This window comes from Bos mutus, chromosome 8 (genome assembly GCF_027580195.1).
Source record: "Bos mutus isolate GX-2022 chromosome 8, NWIPB_WYAK_1.1, whole genome shotgun sequence".
In the NCBI taxonomy this organism is placed as follows: Eukaryota; Metazoa; Chordata; class Mammalia; order Artiodactyla; family Bovidae; genus Bos; species Bos mutus.
Window position 1 is genome coordinate 85,331,214 of NC_091624.1, and position 15,559 is coordinate 85,346,772.

The 15,559-nt window shown below is 36.7% G+C and overlaps 1 protein-coding gene across 5 annotated transcripts in view; it reads left to right on the forward strand.

Annotated features, from left to right (window-relative positions):
• Positions 1 to 15,559, forward strand: part of CNTLN (centlein) — a 357,018-nt gene that overhangs the window by 273,056 nt on the left and 68,403 nt on the right. For all 5 annotated transcript variants that reach the window (XM_070375943.1, XM_070375940.1, XM_070375942.1 and 2 more), the window contains 2 exons: positions 4,618 to 4,708; positions 4,792 to 5,015. In XM_070375943.1, the coding sequence (XP_070232044.1) occupies positions 4,618 to 4,708; positions 4,792 to 5,015 (315 nt within the window). The remainder of the gene's footprint in view (positions 1 to 4,617; positions 4,709 to 4,791; positions 5,016 to 15,559) is intronic.

Here is a 15,559-nt window from a genome sequence, read left to right on the forward strand (position 1 = left end):
TTCTTTCACCAGTGTTTTATAGTTTTCTATATATAGGTCTTTAGTTTCTTTAGGTAGATATATTCCTAAGTATTTTATTCTTTTCGCTGCAATGGTGAATGGAATTGTTTCCTTAATTTCTCTATTTTCTCATCATTAGTGTATAGGAATGCAAGGGATTTCTGTGTGTTGATTTTATATCCTGCAACTTTACTCTATTCATTGATTAGCTCTAGTAATTTCCTGGTGGAGTCTTTAGGGTTTTCTATGTAGAGGATCATGTCATCTGCAAACAGTGAGAGTGTTACTTCTTCTTTTCCAATCTGGATTCCTTTTATTTATTTATTTTTTTTCCTGCTCTGATTGCTGTGGCCAAAACTTCCAAAACTATGTTGAATAGTAGTGGTGGAAGTGGGCACCCTTGTCTTGTTCCTGACTTTAGGGGAAATGCTTTCAATTTTTAACCATTGAGGATAATGTTTGCTGTGGGTTTATCATATATGGCTTTTATTATGTTGAGATATGTTCCTTCTATTCCTGCTTTCTGGAGAGTTTTTATCATAAATGGATGTTGAATTTTGTCAAAGGCTTTCTCTGCATCTATTGAGATAATCATATGGCTTTTATTTTTAAATTTGTTAATGTGGTGTATTACACTGATTAATTTGTGGATATTGAAGAATCCTTGCATCCCTGGGATAAAGCCCACTTGGTCATGGTATATGATCTTTTTAATGTGTTGTTGGATTCTTAAACAATCCTTAAAACAGTCCTTAAACAATCCTTAAAACAATCCTCAAAAGGATTTTTGCATCTGTGTTCATCAGTGATATTGGCGTATAGTTTTCTTTTTTTGTGGCATCTTTGTCAGGTTTTGGTATTAGGGTGATGGTGGCCTCATAGAATGAGTTTGGAAGTTTACCTTCCTCTGCAATTTTCTCGAAGAGTTTGAGTAAGATAGTTGTTAGCTCTTCTCTAAATTTTTGGTAGAATTCAGCTGTGAAGCCATCTGGACCTGGGCTTTTGTTTGCTGGAAGATTTCTGATTACAGTTTCAATTTCTGTGCTGGGTCTGTTAAGATTTTCTATATCTTCCTGGTTCAGTTTTAGAAAGTTGTACTTTTCTAAGAATTTGTCCATTTCTTCCAAGTTGTCCATTTTATTGGCATATAGTTGCTGATAGTAGTCTCTTATGATCCTTTGTATTTCTGTGTTGTCTGTTGTGATCTCTCCATTTTCACTTCTAATTTTATTGATTTGATTTTTCTCCTTTTGTTTCTTGATGAGTCTGGCTAATGATTTGTCAATTTTATTTATTCTCTCAAAGAAGCAGCTTTTGGCTTTGTTGATTTTTGCTATGGTCTCCTTTGTTTCTTTTGCATATATTTCTGCCCTAATTTTTAAGATTTCTTTCCTTCTACTAACCCTGGGGTTCTTCATTTCTTCGTTTTCTAGTTGCTTTAGATGTAGAGTTAGGGTATTTATTTGACTTTTTTCTTGTTTCTTGAGGTGTGCCTGTGTTGCTATGAACCTTCCCCTTAGCCCTGCTATTACAGTGTCCCACAGGTTTTGGTTGTTGTGTTTTCATTTTCATTCGTTTCTATGCATATTTTGATTTCTTTTTTGATTTCTTCTGTGATTTGTTGGTTATTCAGCAGCGTGTTGTTTAGCCTCCATATTGGAGGCTGGAATGTTGGAATTTTTAATAGTTTTTCTCCTGTAATTGAGATCTAATCTTACTACATTGTGGTCAGAAAAGATGCTTGGAATGATTTCAATTTTTTTGAATTTACTAAGGCTAGATTTATGGCCCAGGATGTGATCTATCCTGGAGAAGGTTCCGTGTGCACTTGAGAAAAAGGTGAAATTCATTGTTTTGAGGTGAAATGTCCTATAGATATCAATTAGGTCTAACTGGTCCATTGTATCATTTAAAGTTTGTGTTTCCTTGTTAATTTTCTGTTTCTTTGATCTATCCAATAGTGTGAGTGGGGTATTAAAGTCTCCCACTATTACTGTGTAATTGTTAATTTCCCCTTTCATACTTGTTAGCATTTGTCTTACATATTGCGGTGCTCCTATGTTGGGTGCATATATATTTATAATTGTTATATCTTCTTCTTGGATTGATCCTTTGATTGCTATGTAGTATCCTTCTTTGTCTCTTTTCACAGCCTTTGTTTTAAATCTATTTTATCTGATATGAGTATTGCTACTCCTGCTTTCTTTTGGTCTCTATTTGCATGGAATATCTTTTTCCAGCCCTTCACTTTCAGTTTGTATGTGTCCCTTGTTTTGAGGTGGTCTCTTGTAGACCACATATATAGGGGTCTTGTTTTTGTATCTTTTCAGCCAGTCTTTTCTTTTGGTTGGGGCATTCAACCCATACCAAAAAGCAAAGATTAAAAATCTAGAGTAGAGGTTGGATTTTCAAAAATACAAGATAAAGAAAAAAAAAAAGAAAACAAAGTCACAAGAATTATAAAATATATATATGAAGTTTGCTTTAAAAAGTAGGGTCTCTTTTTTTTTGCAAAGTAATAGGTTATAAAAATGAAAATTCAAGGAGAAATAGAGGACTTAAAATAAAAAAAAATTTTTTTAATTAAAGAATGATAGTAAAAATAGTAAAAATATATCTAGGACTTTCTCTGGTGTTGTTGAGGGCAGTGTGGGGTCAGTTCATTTTCGGATAGTTCCTTGATCCGATTTATATTTCTCAAGATCTGTAGGCCCCTTCCTATGTAGTCGGTACTAACTACAGGGTTTTAATCAATTGCACCTGTCACTTCCAAGGAGGATCCCTCTGTTTTAGCTCCTTCTGTTTGCTGGTCTCTTCAGTGTCTGATTTCCACCCTGACAAAAGGGGGCGGTGGTGGCCACTTTTTTAGGCTCAGTTGTTCAGTCTTGCTGTGGGGAAGAGAGGGACGCTGCAAACAAATAACACTGGCGTGTGCTCGCAGTGTCTTGGCCACACTGGGTTTGCCCCCGCTCACAGCGTGTGTGCTGTTCCTGTCTACACTGCTTAGGCTCTAGGTTGCGCTGCCGGGAACTGTCCGAGGCCAGCCTTGGGTTGTATGCACCTCCCAGGTCTAAGCCGCTCAGGTTCAGGCACTCGGGTAGTCCTCAGAGGTGCAGACTCAGTTGTGCCTGCGTTTTGTGCCCTTCCCAGGTCTGAGCAGCTCAGGTGATGAGGTGTTTGGCGAGCGTGTTCTCTGCGATTTATCACCTTCCCCATCCCTGCTGCTCGGTTTTCTGGGTGTACAACCGCACACCTTCTCAGGCGGATGTTGACTGTCCAGCATCCCAAGAAGTCTTGGTTAGCAATGAAGCCTGCTTGCAGTTTGGTAGATAATGCCTCTCTGGGGCCGTGATTGCCCCCTTCCGGCTCTGGCTGCCCTCGCCTGCCTGTCACCAGACAGGGGGATGGGCCGGGCTAGCTCTGCTCAGTCCTTTGTTCTGTGAGCAGGCCTGACAGTGTCTTAGGTTAGGGCTTTTCTCGGGTAGCTATCCCACAGTCTGGTTTGCTATCCCAAGTTAGTTCCCTCAGATTGCCCTTGGGGCATTCAGGCCCGGTCCTTACACTAACCAATGCGGCCTGCGCCTCCCGGCCCAGCCCCCGCTTGCTAGTGGTGGGTGCAGGCATCTGCGCTGCTTCTCCGCTGGTGGAGTTACCGTTGGGCACGTAATCTGTGGGTTTTAATTATTTATTTATTTTTCCTCCCAGTTATGTTGCCCTCTGAGGTTCCAAAGCTCGCCACAGATTCGCCAGTGAGAGTGTTTCCTGGTATTTGGAAACTTCTCTCTTTTTTAAGACTCTCTTCCCAGGACGGAGCTCCGTCCCTACCTCTTTAGTCTCTCTTTTTATCTTTATATTTTTTCCTACCTCCTTTCGAAGACAATGGGCTGCTTTTCTGAGTGCCTGATGTGCTCTGCTGGCATTCAGAAGTTGTTTTGTGGAATTTACTCAGCATTCAAATGTTCTTTTGATGAATTTGTGGGGGAGAAAATGATCTCCTTGTCCTATTCCTCTGTCATCTTAGGACTGCCCCCCCCCACCAGGATTTGTAATATTTTGAAACACATTCCTATTTAAATTTTTGTTTTGGGAAAGCTTTTATAGACTGGTGAAACAGTTTGGAACAAAGTCAAAATGGTTTCATTTTATTTAGCCTCAGTGTATTGCAATGTCATGAGGAAAACATACAGCTTCAAGGAGAATCACATTATTATCATCACCATTATTTTAACTTCATTTGCTGGAATTACTTATAACTCTACAACAGAGAACAGTATTTTAGAAAAGGAGCTAGATTCCCAAAGAATGTTATAAAATATTGTTATTTTATTTTTGATGCTTCTACTGTTTTAATCCTAACTGTTTAAACTGTCCTTTAGGTTAAATTACTACTTTTGTGTTGATTTTTGTACTTTTATCTTCTGCCTTCTAGGTCAACTTTAGTGCACTGTTATGTTCATTTATGAGTTCTTGACATCAGTTATAGATTTTTATTGTCCAGATTTGTTTTACTATGCATAAATACATACCTTTCTAAGTAAATAAATAATATATATTTTGTTGGTTCACTTGAAATTATCATCAGTTATAATCTAATTTTTATGGAACTTTCAAATTTAGAATTATTTTCACAAGAATGCCAAAAAATCAGCTCTTCAAAAGAAGAATAGCAGTATTCAAAAGACTTCACATACAGCAGGTCCTACCAGAGGTAAGAATATATATGAAATTAACAATGTGTTTTTAACTTAACAAGATTTTTTAAAAATTATTAAAAACCTTATTTTTATATAGTTAACAGAGAAAAGTGGAAAAATATAACTGCCCAGAAATCAAATAGTAATGTTATTTTATTACGAGAACGGATTATATCCTTGCAACAGCAAAACAGTGTGCTTTTGAATGCCAAAAAAGCAGCAGAACTGGCTGTTAAAGAATATAAAGAAGTCAACGAAAAGCTCCTGCATCAGCAGCAAGTGTCTGATCAACGATTTCAAACAAGCAGACAGACAATAAAGGTAAGGGAACTTCAAAATAAATTATAGTAGACTGTATTATAAACATGGGTATTTTGTTTTACATTTGTTTTGAAGTTTATATTTGTGTTAGACATGCCTATGAGTTTAAAAATTCCTAGGTACTGCTAAACTGGTGTAGTGTTTAATATCTAGATTTCTTAAATAAGGTCTTATTAAGGAGAACTCCAAATCTTTTGACACATTACTAGAATTCCTTTTCCACATAGATTTTTTCTTTATTTTAGCCTTTTAATATATTTATTCTGTTGTATCTTAGATTTTTAAGGTAGACTTCAACTATTCATTTAGCTTATCCATTTGCCCATTCTAAAACTTCCCATTTATTACTATAAGTCACAGTATTAACTAGTAATTGCCCTAGTTCTTTGCAAATACTTGTATAAAATGTGAACCTTTAAGGCAAATATCTATATTAATGTGTTTCTGTAACATATATGCTTTTACTCAGGTAAGTCGAGTTTTCTGCAACTTATTAGACACGTTATACCTACCGTTCGGAGAAGGCAATGGCACCCCACTCCAGTACTCTTGCCTGGAAAATCCCATGGATGGAGGAGCCTCGTAGGCTGAAGTCCATGGGGTCGCTAAGAGTCGGACACAACTGAGCGACTTCACTTTAACTTTTCACCTTCATGCATTGGAGAAGGAAATAGCAACCCACTCTAGTGTTCTTGCCTGGAGAATCCCAGGGATGGGGGAGCCTGGTGGGCTGCCGTCTATGGGGTTGCACAGAGTCAGACATGACTGAAGTGACTTAGCAGCAGCAGCAGCATACTTACTGTTGGTTATCATAGTTTAATCTTAAGACAAATGAAAAAGAAAAGGTTATTCCTTAAGTCTCCATTCTTTTCTTAAAAAATTTTGTTAAAGTATTTACATTAACAATGTTGTGTTAATTTCTGCTGTACAACAAAGAGACTGAATTATACATATGTATTCTTTTTCATATTCTTTTCCATTATGGTTTATCACAAGCTATTGAATATAGTTCCTTGTGCTATGCAGTAGAACCTTGTTTATTCATCCTGTACATAATAGTTTGTATTTTCTATTCCAAAACTCCCAATCTTTCCCTCCTCTACCCCTCTACCCTTTAGCAACCACAAGTCTGATGTATGTGTCTGTGAGTCTGTTTTGTTTCATAGATATGTTTTTGTGTGTCATATTTTAGGTTTCGCATATAAGTGAAAGTCATACACCATATTATATGGTGTATGACTTTCTCTTTCTAACTAACTTCATTTAGTATGATAAGCTCTAGGTTCAGCCATGTTGCCGCAAATAGCATTGTTTCATTCTTTTTAATGGCTGAGTAATATTCCATTGCACACGCAAGCGTGTGTGTGTGTGTGTGTGTGTTCAGTTGCTCAGTTGTGTCTGATTCTGCGACCCCATGAACTGTAGCCCACCAGGCTCCTCTGTCCATGGAATTTTCCAGTCAAGAGTACTACAGTGGGTTGCCGTTTCCTCCTCCAGGGGATCTTCCTGCCCTAGAGATCGAACCTGCTTTTCCTGTGGCTCCTGCATTGGCAGGCTGATTCTTTACCACTTAGCCACCTGGGAACCTTTATATATATATATATATATAACTTGAGGAGTAAAGAAGATATATCTATATCTATAGATATGGATATATCTTCTTTACTCCTCAAGTTAATGGACATGTAGGTTATTTCCATGTCTTGGCTATTGTGAATAGTGCTGCTCTGAAATAGGAGTGTGTATCAGTTCATTTCAGTTCAGACACTCAGATGTGTCTGACTCTTTGTGGCCCCTGGGACTGCAGTAAGCCAAGCCTCCCTGTCCATCGCTAACTCCTGGACTTTACTCAGACTCATGTCCATTGAGTCAATGATGCCATCCAACCATCTCATCCTCTGTCTTCCCCTTCTTCTCTGGCCTTCAGTCTTTGCCAGCATCAGGTTATTTTCAAATGAGTCAGTTCTTCACATCAGGTGGCCAAAGTATTAGAGTTTCAGCTTTAGCATCAGTCATTCCAATGAATATTTAGGACTGATTTCTTTTAGGATGGACTGGTTGGATCTTCTTGCAGTGCAAGGGACTCTCAAGAGTCTTCTCCAACACCACAGTTCAAAAGCATCAATTCTTCTGCGCTTAGCTTTCTTTATAGTCCAACTCTCACATCCATACATGACTACTGGAAAAAACATAGCTTTGACTAGACGGACCTTTGTTGGCAAAGTAATGTCTCTGCTTTCTAATATGGTGTCTAGGTTGGTCATAGCTTTTCTTCCAAGGAGTAAGCATCTTTTAGTTTCATGGCTGCATTCACCATCTGCAGTGATTTTGGAGCCCCCCAAAATAAAGTCAGTCAATGTTTCCACTGTTTCCCCATCTATTTGCCATGATGTGATGGGACCAGATGCCATGATCTTCATTTTCTGAATGCTGAGTTTTAAGCCAACTTTTTCACTCTCCTCTTTTACCTTCATCAAGAGGCTTTTTAGTTCCTCTTCACTTTCTGCCATAAGGATGGTGTCATCTGCATATCTGAGGTTATTGATATTTCTCCCAGCAATCTTGATTCCAGCTTGTGCTTCCTCCAGCCCAGCATTTCTCATGATGTACTCTGCATATAAGGTAAATTAGCAGGGTGACAATATACAGCCTTGACCTACTCCTTTTCCTATTTGGAACCAGTCTGTTGTTCCATGTCTAGTTCTAACTATTGCTTCCTGACCTGCATACAAATTTCTCAAGAGGCAGGTCAGGTGGTCTGGTATTCCCGTCTCTTTCAGTATCTTCCACAGTTTATTGTGATCCACACAGTCAAAGGCTTTGGCATAGTCAATAAAGCAGAAATAGATATTTTTCTGGAACTCTATTGCTTTTTCCATGATCCAGCGGATGTTGGCAATTTGATCTCTGGTTCCTCTGCCTTTTCTAAAACCAGGTTGAACAACAGGAAGTTCACGGTTCACGTATTGCTGAAGCCTGGCTTGGAGAATTTTGAGCATTACTTTACTAGCATGAGATGAGTGCAATTGTGTGGTCATTTGAGCATTCTTTGGCATTTCCTTTCTTTGGGATTGGAATGAAAACTGACCTTTTCCAGTCCTGTGGCCACTGCTTAGTTTTCCAAATTTGCTGGCATATTGAGTGCATGAGAGGTATTGGTCTGTAATTCTGAATCAAAGAATTAGGAAGTATTTTCTCTGCTTCTATCCTCTTAAAGAGATTGCAGAGAATAGCATTATTTGTTCCTTACAAGTTTAGTAAAAATTAAATAGTGACCCTATCTGGACTTGATACTTTTTATTTTAGAGGTTATTAATTGTTTATCCTATTTTTTAAATAAACATAGGCCTGTTCATGGAGAAGGCAATGGCAACCCACTCCAGTACTCTTGCCAGGAAAATCCCATGGACGGAGGAGCCTGGTGGGCTGTAGTCCATGGGGTCGCTAAGAGTTGGACACAACTGAGCGACTTCCCTTTCCCTTTTCACTATCATGCATTGGAGAAGGAAATGGCAACCCACTCCAGTGTTCTTGCCTGGAGAATCCCAGGGATGAAGGAGTCTGGTGGGCTGCTGTCTATGGGGTTGCACAGAGTCGGACACGACTGAAGTGACTTAGCAGTAGCAGTAGCAGGCCTGTTCAGATTTTCTGGGCTTCCCAGGAGGCACACTGGTAAATTATCTGCCTGCCAGTGCAGGAGACATAAGAGATGCGAGTTCAGTTTGTGGGTTGGAAAGATCCCCTGGGTTAGGAAATGACAACCCATTCCAGTATTCCTGGCTGGAAAATTCCGTAGACAGAGGAGCCTGGCAGGCTATAGTCCATGGGATTACAAAGAATCAGATACAACTGAGCACACATGCACACACATTCAGATTGCCCACATCTTTTTGTGAGTTTTGGCAAATTATATCTCTTAAGGAATTGGTCCATTTCTTCTAGGTTATCAAATTTGTGGGCATAGATTTCTTTGTATTATTCTTTTGTTAATTTAAAGTCCAAGTCTCTGTGGTTATATCCCCTCTTTCATTTTGTACATATTAGTATATATTTATATTTCATATCACATTAAATTTAAGGCACCTAAAATATCATAACATTTTAAGGCATTTAGAATTTTTAGAGCATTTTCATATAGTTTTAAAAATTGATATACCTGAAATCTCCTTGATTTAATTCAGATAGGAATTATTATTCTATTTTTATATAGAAAGAAACAGAAACTATATGTGAGTGACTTATCCAAGACTCATGGTGTCAGTAGTAGGTCTGATACCTGAACCTTATATTTTTACTACAGAGTACTCTAATTATCCTACACAGATTTTTAGGAAATTTTAAGATATTGATTTTACATTTTGCCCCTTTAAAGTACAGTAGAATTAAATTTAAGACATAATAACGTGATCTCAAAGTTTTGAACTCACATATACTTACATTTAAGAAGTAGAATTTTAATATTTTTATTAGTTGCATTGGAATAGAAGTTTAATATTTTACAAAAATTTTCAACTTCAGCCTATGGCTTCTGTGATTTCCACAGCCAGACAATGTAAACACACAGAAAACTTAATATATTGTATTTAAATTGACATCTGTCTGAAAAACATTTGAAATTATCTGCATCAGTACTTATTTAATCATTATTCTGTAGTCTCATTCTATAGCACTTAAACATGCCTAATGTAAAATAAATTATTGCCTCTCATTAAGATACCAGTTTTATATGTCTACTTTAAATTTCTCCAATGACTGTTTCCAAAAGTCATTCCTAGTCTAGTCTGTATTACTAATATTTTTACAATACACTTCTCTTTCAACTGTTAACTCTTAGTAGTTAATATCACTAAGATTAGCAGAATTTCCTATCTCAGCCAATCCTGTTATTCCTTTGTAGGTGACGCTTAAAACTACATGTCCTTTTATGTGTTCTGTTTCACTACAGAAGACATTTTCTTTTGATTTTCTGTCACCACTAACTCACCATGTACCAAAAATAATAATAATAATAAAGAACAAATCTTCCCAAACAATCCTCTCCCAAAATATTGCTGCAGAACCACCTTTGACTCTTTATTTTTTGACCTCTAAATCAACAACCAAATTCTATTGTTCATCCCTCTTAATTTCTATTTCTAGTGACACCAGTTATTTATTTTTCCTTGAGTACTGATATATTCTCCTGGCTGGCTTCTCTAGTCTTTTTATTTCTTTCCATGTATTACTGCCAGAATAATTTTGCTAGAATTTGAATTTTATCATGTATCTTCAGGAACCTGCAACTGATTTCCATTTGAAGACCAAACAAGTCAGCAAAATCTTCAAGATTTTACCTGATATATGCTATTGTTTTAGTCCTCTGTTTCCTGACACAAGCCCCTGAGAGTATCCCCTGTCCTATAAAACACTCACAGTCTATGCTGAATGCATGTATTCTTTCAAATCTTATTTTATATGTTTTCAATAATAATGAAGTACAGGTAATATTAGCTGATGCTTTTCGTGTACTAATATGCTAGGTACTCTTCCACGCACTTTGTTTGTATTAACTCATTAACATAAATGATGCCTTAGTGAGATAGATACTATGTCTGATTTTATTGTACAGATAGGGAAAGTGAGGCAGAGGGAATAACATGCCCAAGGTAATAGAACTCATAAGTGGCAGAACTGGGGTTCGAGCCCAGGCAGCCTGATTCCAGAAGTTGTGCTCTTAAGCCTTATGCTGTACTGCCTTCCCCAACACACACCAGCTAGTGTTTATTCAATGACTATTAGGCCTACTTTCTAAACATTTAATTATTTTTTATGGACTCTCTTTTTCAACCTTGTAAGGAAGATATTATCATTTTATATATAATGCAATTAAGGCTTAAAGAATTGAAACAAATTGCTTAAGATCAGCCTAAAGTTCATAGCTTTAAGTTATGACCTACATCTATCTCTTGATCCTAACTTCATAATCTTTCTATTTTTCTAAACTGAATTTTTATACAATTCTGCACTTAATAGTTTTCTTTTTTTTTTTTTTTTTTTTTTTTTTTTTTTAATTTTATTTTATGTTTAAACTTTATATAATTGTATTTATAGTTTCAAAGTTTAACATTTGTTAGTTCTATTGCATCTAACAGCTAATTAAATCATCAAGGACAGAAAACACATATACTTTTCTTGATAACTTTCACAGCATTTTGAATAATTGAGGGCATAGTACATTCTCAGTAAAAGGATAAAGGTTGCCTTATTGAGCAGTTATTCCCAAGACACTGAAATGATAATGCATATTTTTAACCAAGATTTAAAAATTGCTTTCTACTTCAAGAATCTTCCTGTTTTCTTTACATCATTTTATATCCAGGAAGTCACTCCAAAGACTGGTTCACGGACCAGTTCCCTCATACAACATTTTCCAAAGCCTTTTTCCTTTTCTAAGTTTAAATGAAATAAAAGAAGAATTCTGTTGTAATCAGTGAAGTTTGAGGTAATAATTTGTCATATAAATGAAAGTATCCTATAGGCTTTTGTGATTAAGAGCTAGAGAATCAGTTTGAGAATTAGAAATGGAAGAATAGCTACACATCAGTCAAGACTGAGTGTTTATTCACACTAAGGAAGTGAAGGGATTGATGACATTGAAGGAGCTTACTTAAAAGCTGACAAAACCAATTAGTAAATAATTTAGTGTCATGAAAGTGTTGGAAGGTATGGTTTTGGTATGAGAGTTAATAATGTTAGTGGCGTGGTGCTTCCAAGGAGAATGAGGTGAACAATTTCCTGTTTGTCCCAAATCCTGCAAGGTCCAGTTTGCTTATTTATGTTGCCTTTTGAGTAACTATATGGGGCTTCCCAGATAGCTCAGTTGGTAAAGAATCTGCCTGCAATGCAGGAGACACTAGTTTGATTCCTGGGTCGGGAAGATCTGCTGGAGAAGGGATAGGCTACCCACTTCAGTATTCTTGGGCTTCCCTTGTGGTTCTGCTGGTAAAGAATCCACCTGCAATGTGGGAGACCTGGGTTCAATCCCTGGGATGGGAAAATCCCTGGAAAATTACATGGACCATATAGTCCATGTTGTCACAAAGAGTCGGACACGACTGAGCAACTTTCACACACTTGAGTAACTATAGGCATTTAATTTTCTGAATCTTTATTTGTACATTGGCTCTATATGTTTTCTAAAGGAAGAATAAACTCCTTTTAGTTTCCCCAAAAGGTTATTTATCTATATTAACAATACTACTAACTAACCCACTGAGTTTTGAGTTCACAGAAGGAGGTATGACAGTATTTCTGAAACTTAGAGAAGAGATTCTTTACAAAATATGGTCTGAAAAACAAGACGTTTTACCCTAGACCATTGCTGTCTAAGAGGCTTTGATCTGCCTCTGCCTTAACTCCCCAATTGGAGTGCACCTAAGCAAGCCCACAACTCAAAAAAAAGTGTTATAAGTATGTCCTTTCAGCATTCACATCATAAGTCTGCACTTTGAACATACACGTCGTAAGTCTGCACTTTGAACAGACATGCCATAAAGATGCACTTTCAATATATGTGTCGTAAGTATACACTGCTGTTATCTTCTCTGATATCTAGAATTACTGATATCAATTATTGATATATAGAATTATTGATTCAAATATTATATTCAATTATATATTCAAATATTGAATTATTGATTCCCCTGCCCTCTGAATGAGTTACAACTAAATTCCACAACAGCAGATTTTGTCCTCAGAAACTTTTTTGGTAACATCCATCTTAAACAAAGCAAGGTCATTTTAGGATTTGAGTTTTCAAGTTTGCTTTGTCTCTTGTCCAGTTACATTAACCAATTAATCTTAAATTAGTTAATCAAACTATATACAGAACTTTTGCCAAATATCAGAATCTGCCATTAAAAGCAACAGAGCATAACCCATTCAACAAATATCTTGGGTTTTTAGGTTAATTTAGCATATAAACATTGAGCATAATTACTACTAAGGCTGAAGAGTCTTTCAGCAAACCCTGTAATTTTGCATTTTGTCAACTTCCATAAAACATTTTCATCTGTATAGATTCATACAATTCCTATTGTATCGTAAACTTATATTTGTCTTTGGTTTATATTTATTTACATAACCTTTATTTCAAAGATTGAAGGTGTTTACTGTACTTGGACCCATTTTTTTTCTGTAAGGAATTGTAGAATTTTAAATAGCCTCATTTCCATTTTTGTGATCTGTGCTCACGCCTGTAGTAATAACGAAGTAGAAAGCTAGTACTCTCTTACTGTACTTCATTGTTAATCTCTAGAGTTTTCTTTTATCTTACCCCAATAGCTTGTGTAGTAAACATTCCTTGTAGGGTATTCAGTTTATATATGTCAGATTCTCTAGGGCCATGGCTTTTGCCAGATGAAGCACTTTTGATTTTGAGGCTGATGAAACACAGTGCTATTATTGATCTGTGCATGACATAGCCTGTCTCTCTCCTAGCAGAGTGTAGCAACATTTATCCAGGAATTTGTGAAATGTCACTCGGATCATGTTCGCAAGGTGAACTGTGCAAAAACCAGGATCTGAGCTGAGAATCCATGTGGAATTGGACGTGACTGTCTTATTCCTACGTCCTATCTTCTAGATGAACCAAGTGATATTTGTTAACAGAATGTCTGTGCCTTATATTAGACTTTGTTAGGAACTATTATTATCACTCAGAACACAATGTACTGTAAAATCATACTTCTTATACCATTTTCAGATTCATTTGTGATCTTACCACAGACAATATTAAGAAAATGTGACCTGAAAACATGAGTTGTGAATTTATTCTCTGTTAATAATGAATCAGTGTTATAATATATTACACAGTCTTACTTATATGCCTAGTAGTTTTTTCACTTTGCATCAATATACTTTTAGGTATCTCTCTTTAAAATATCACCATACCTGGAAGTGACAAAATATAACATTTTTCTCACTGTGAGATTATTATGATTTTTAAATATCCATATAGTTTAGAGTTTGGTTTTAAATGCCTAATATATTGGCTTGCACATGGATAGATATGTGTGTTTGTATTTGTTATAATTCAGTTTAGCTTAATGCTCCTACTACATGTAAGACTCTCCAATAATGTGATATTCAGTAATAAATTAAACATGGCTCTTTCCCCCTGTACAAGATACAGTCGGGAAATGAGACATGTGGACTACTACCCAGGGGAACTGTTATATATATAGCTTGTACGTAAGGTATACCATGGACGTGTAGTGGACAAAGACAGACTGGTTTTTCATTGAGGTCATTTTTTAATAAGGCCTTTAAAAGAGGTGGCATTTGGGCTTAGACATAAAGTTTGGTTTGATTTTGAAGATCCGTGTGTGGAACAAAATCATTAGAAGAAGGAAAGCTTGGAAAAGCATCAAAATGAAAAAATACTTTGTTGAGAGTAGTGAGTAATCTGATATATCTGTGGTTTTCAAGCCTAGCTGCATGCTATCCTCACATGGGGAGTTTTATAACCTTATGTGAAAGCATACCAACAGAGTTGGATAAAATATAACATATTCTTATAAATGCACACCAGAATTTGTCAAAAAATAAATGTAAAACCCTAGGGGCTAAAAGTCATTGGCAGCTTACCATTGTAACCAAGTGTAATTTGTCACTGAAATGAAAACAGCAAGCAAGCAGTAGGATAACTGAGTGTAAAATTTAGAGGGGAGGCCTGGGCTAGAGGTATGAATTTTAGAGTTAGGAGTATTTAAATTATATTCGGAGAAGGCAATGACAACCCACTCCCGTACTCTCGCCTGGAAAATCCCATGGATGGAGGAGCCTGGTAGGCTGCAGTCCATGGGGTCGCTAAGGGTCGGACACGACTGAGCAACTTCACTTTCACTTTACACTTTCATGCATTGGAGAAGGAACTGGCAACCCACTCCAGTGTTCTTGCCTGGAGAATCCCAGGGACGGGGGAGCCTGGTGGGCTGCCATCTATGGGGTCACACAGAGTTGGACACAACTGAAGTGACTTAGCAGCAGCAGCAGGGAATAAAAGTAGATTAAAGAAGAGAAGAGGTACCCTGAGCCTTCCAACCCTTAGAGTTTGGGTAGATGAGGAAAATCCAAGAGAGGAGAGACCAGTTAAATAGAAAGAAAACCAAGAGAAAGATGTATCCAAGAAGCCAAGTGATAAAAGTATTTTGAGACATGTACAACCATTTGTGTCAAATTCTGCTGATTAGGATGAGTCCATGTGAACTGAGAAATGAGAAAAGAATTATTGAAGGATATAAATAAATGTGCATGTATTTTAGTTATTTCAATGAGTTTTCCTATTAGGATCAGAAAGCTAATGAAAGTACAAACTTACTTCAAAATAAGTAATGTAAAAATTGATAATTCAGCACTTTTAAGAAAAAGCTGACAAAAAGTCGTTAAGGATATACACTATTTGAAGAAAACAATAAAAAGCCTTTACCAAAAATGATCACATAACTAGGCCACAACACAGCTCTCGACAATTTTCATAAACTTGATATCGTATTAAAAATGTT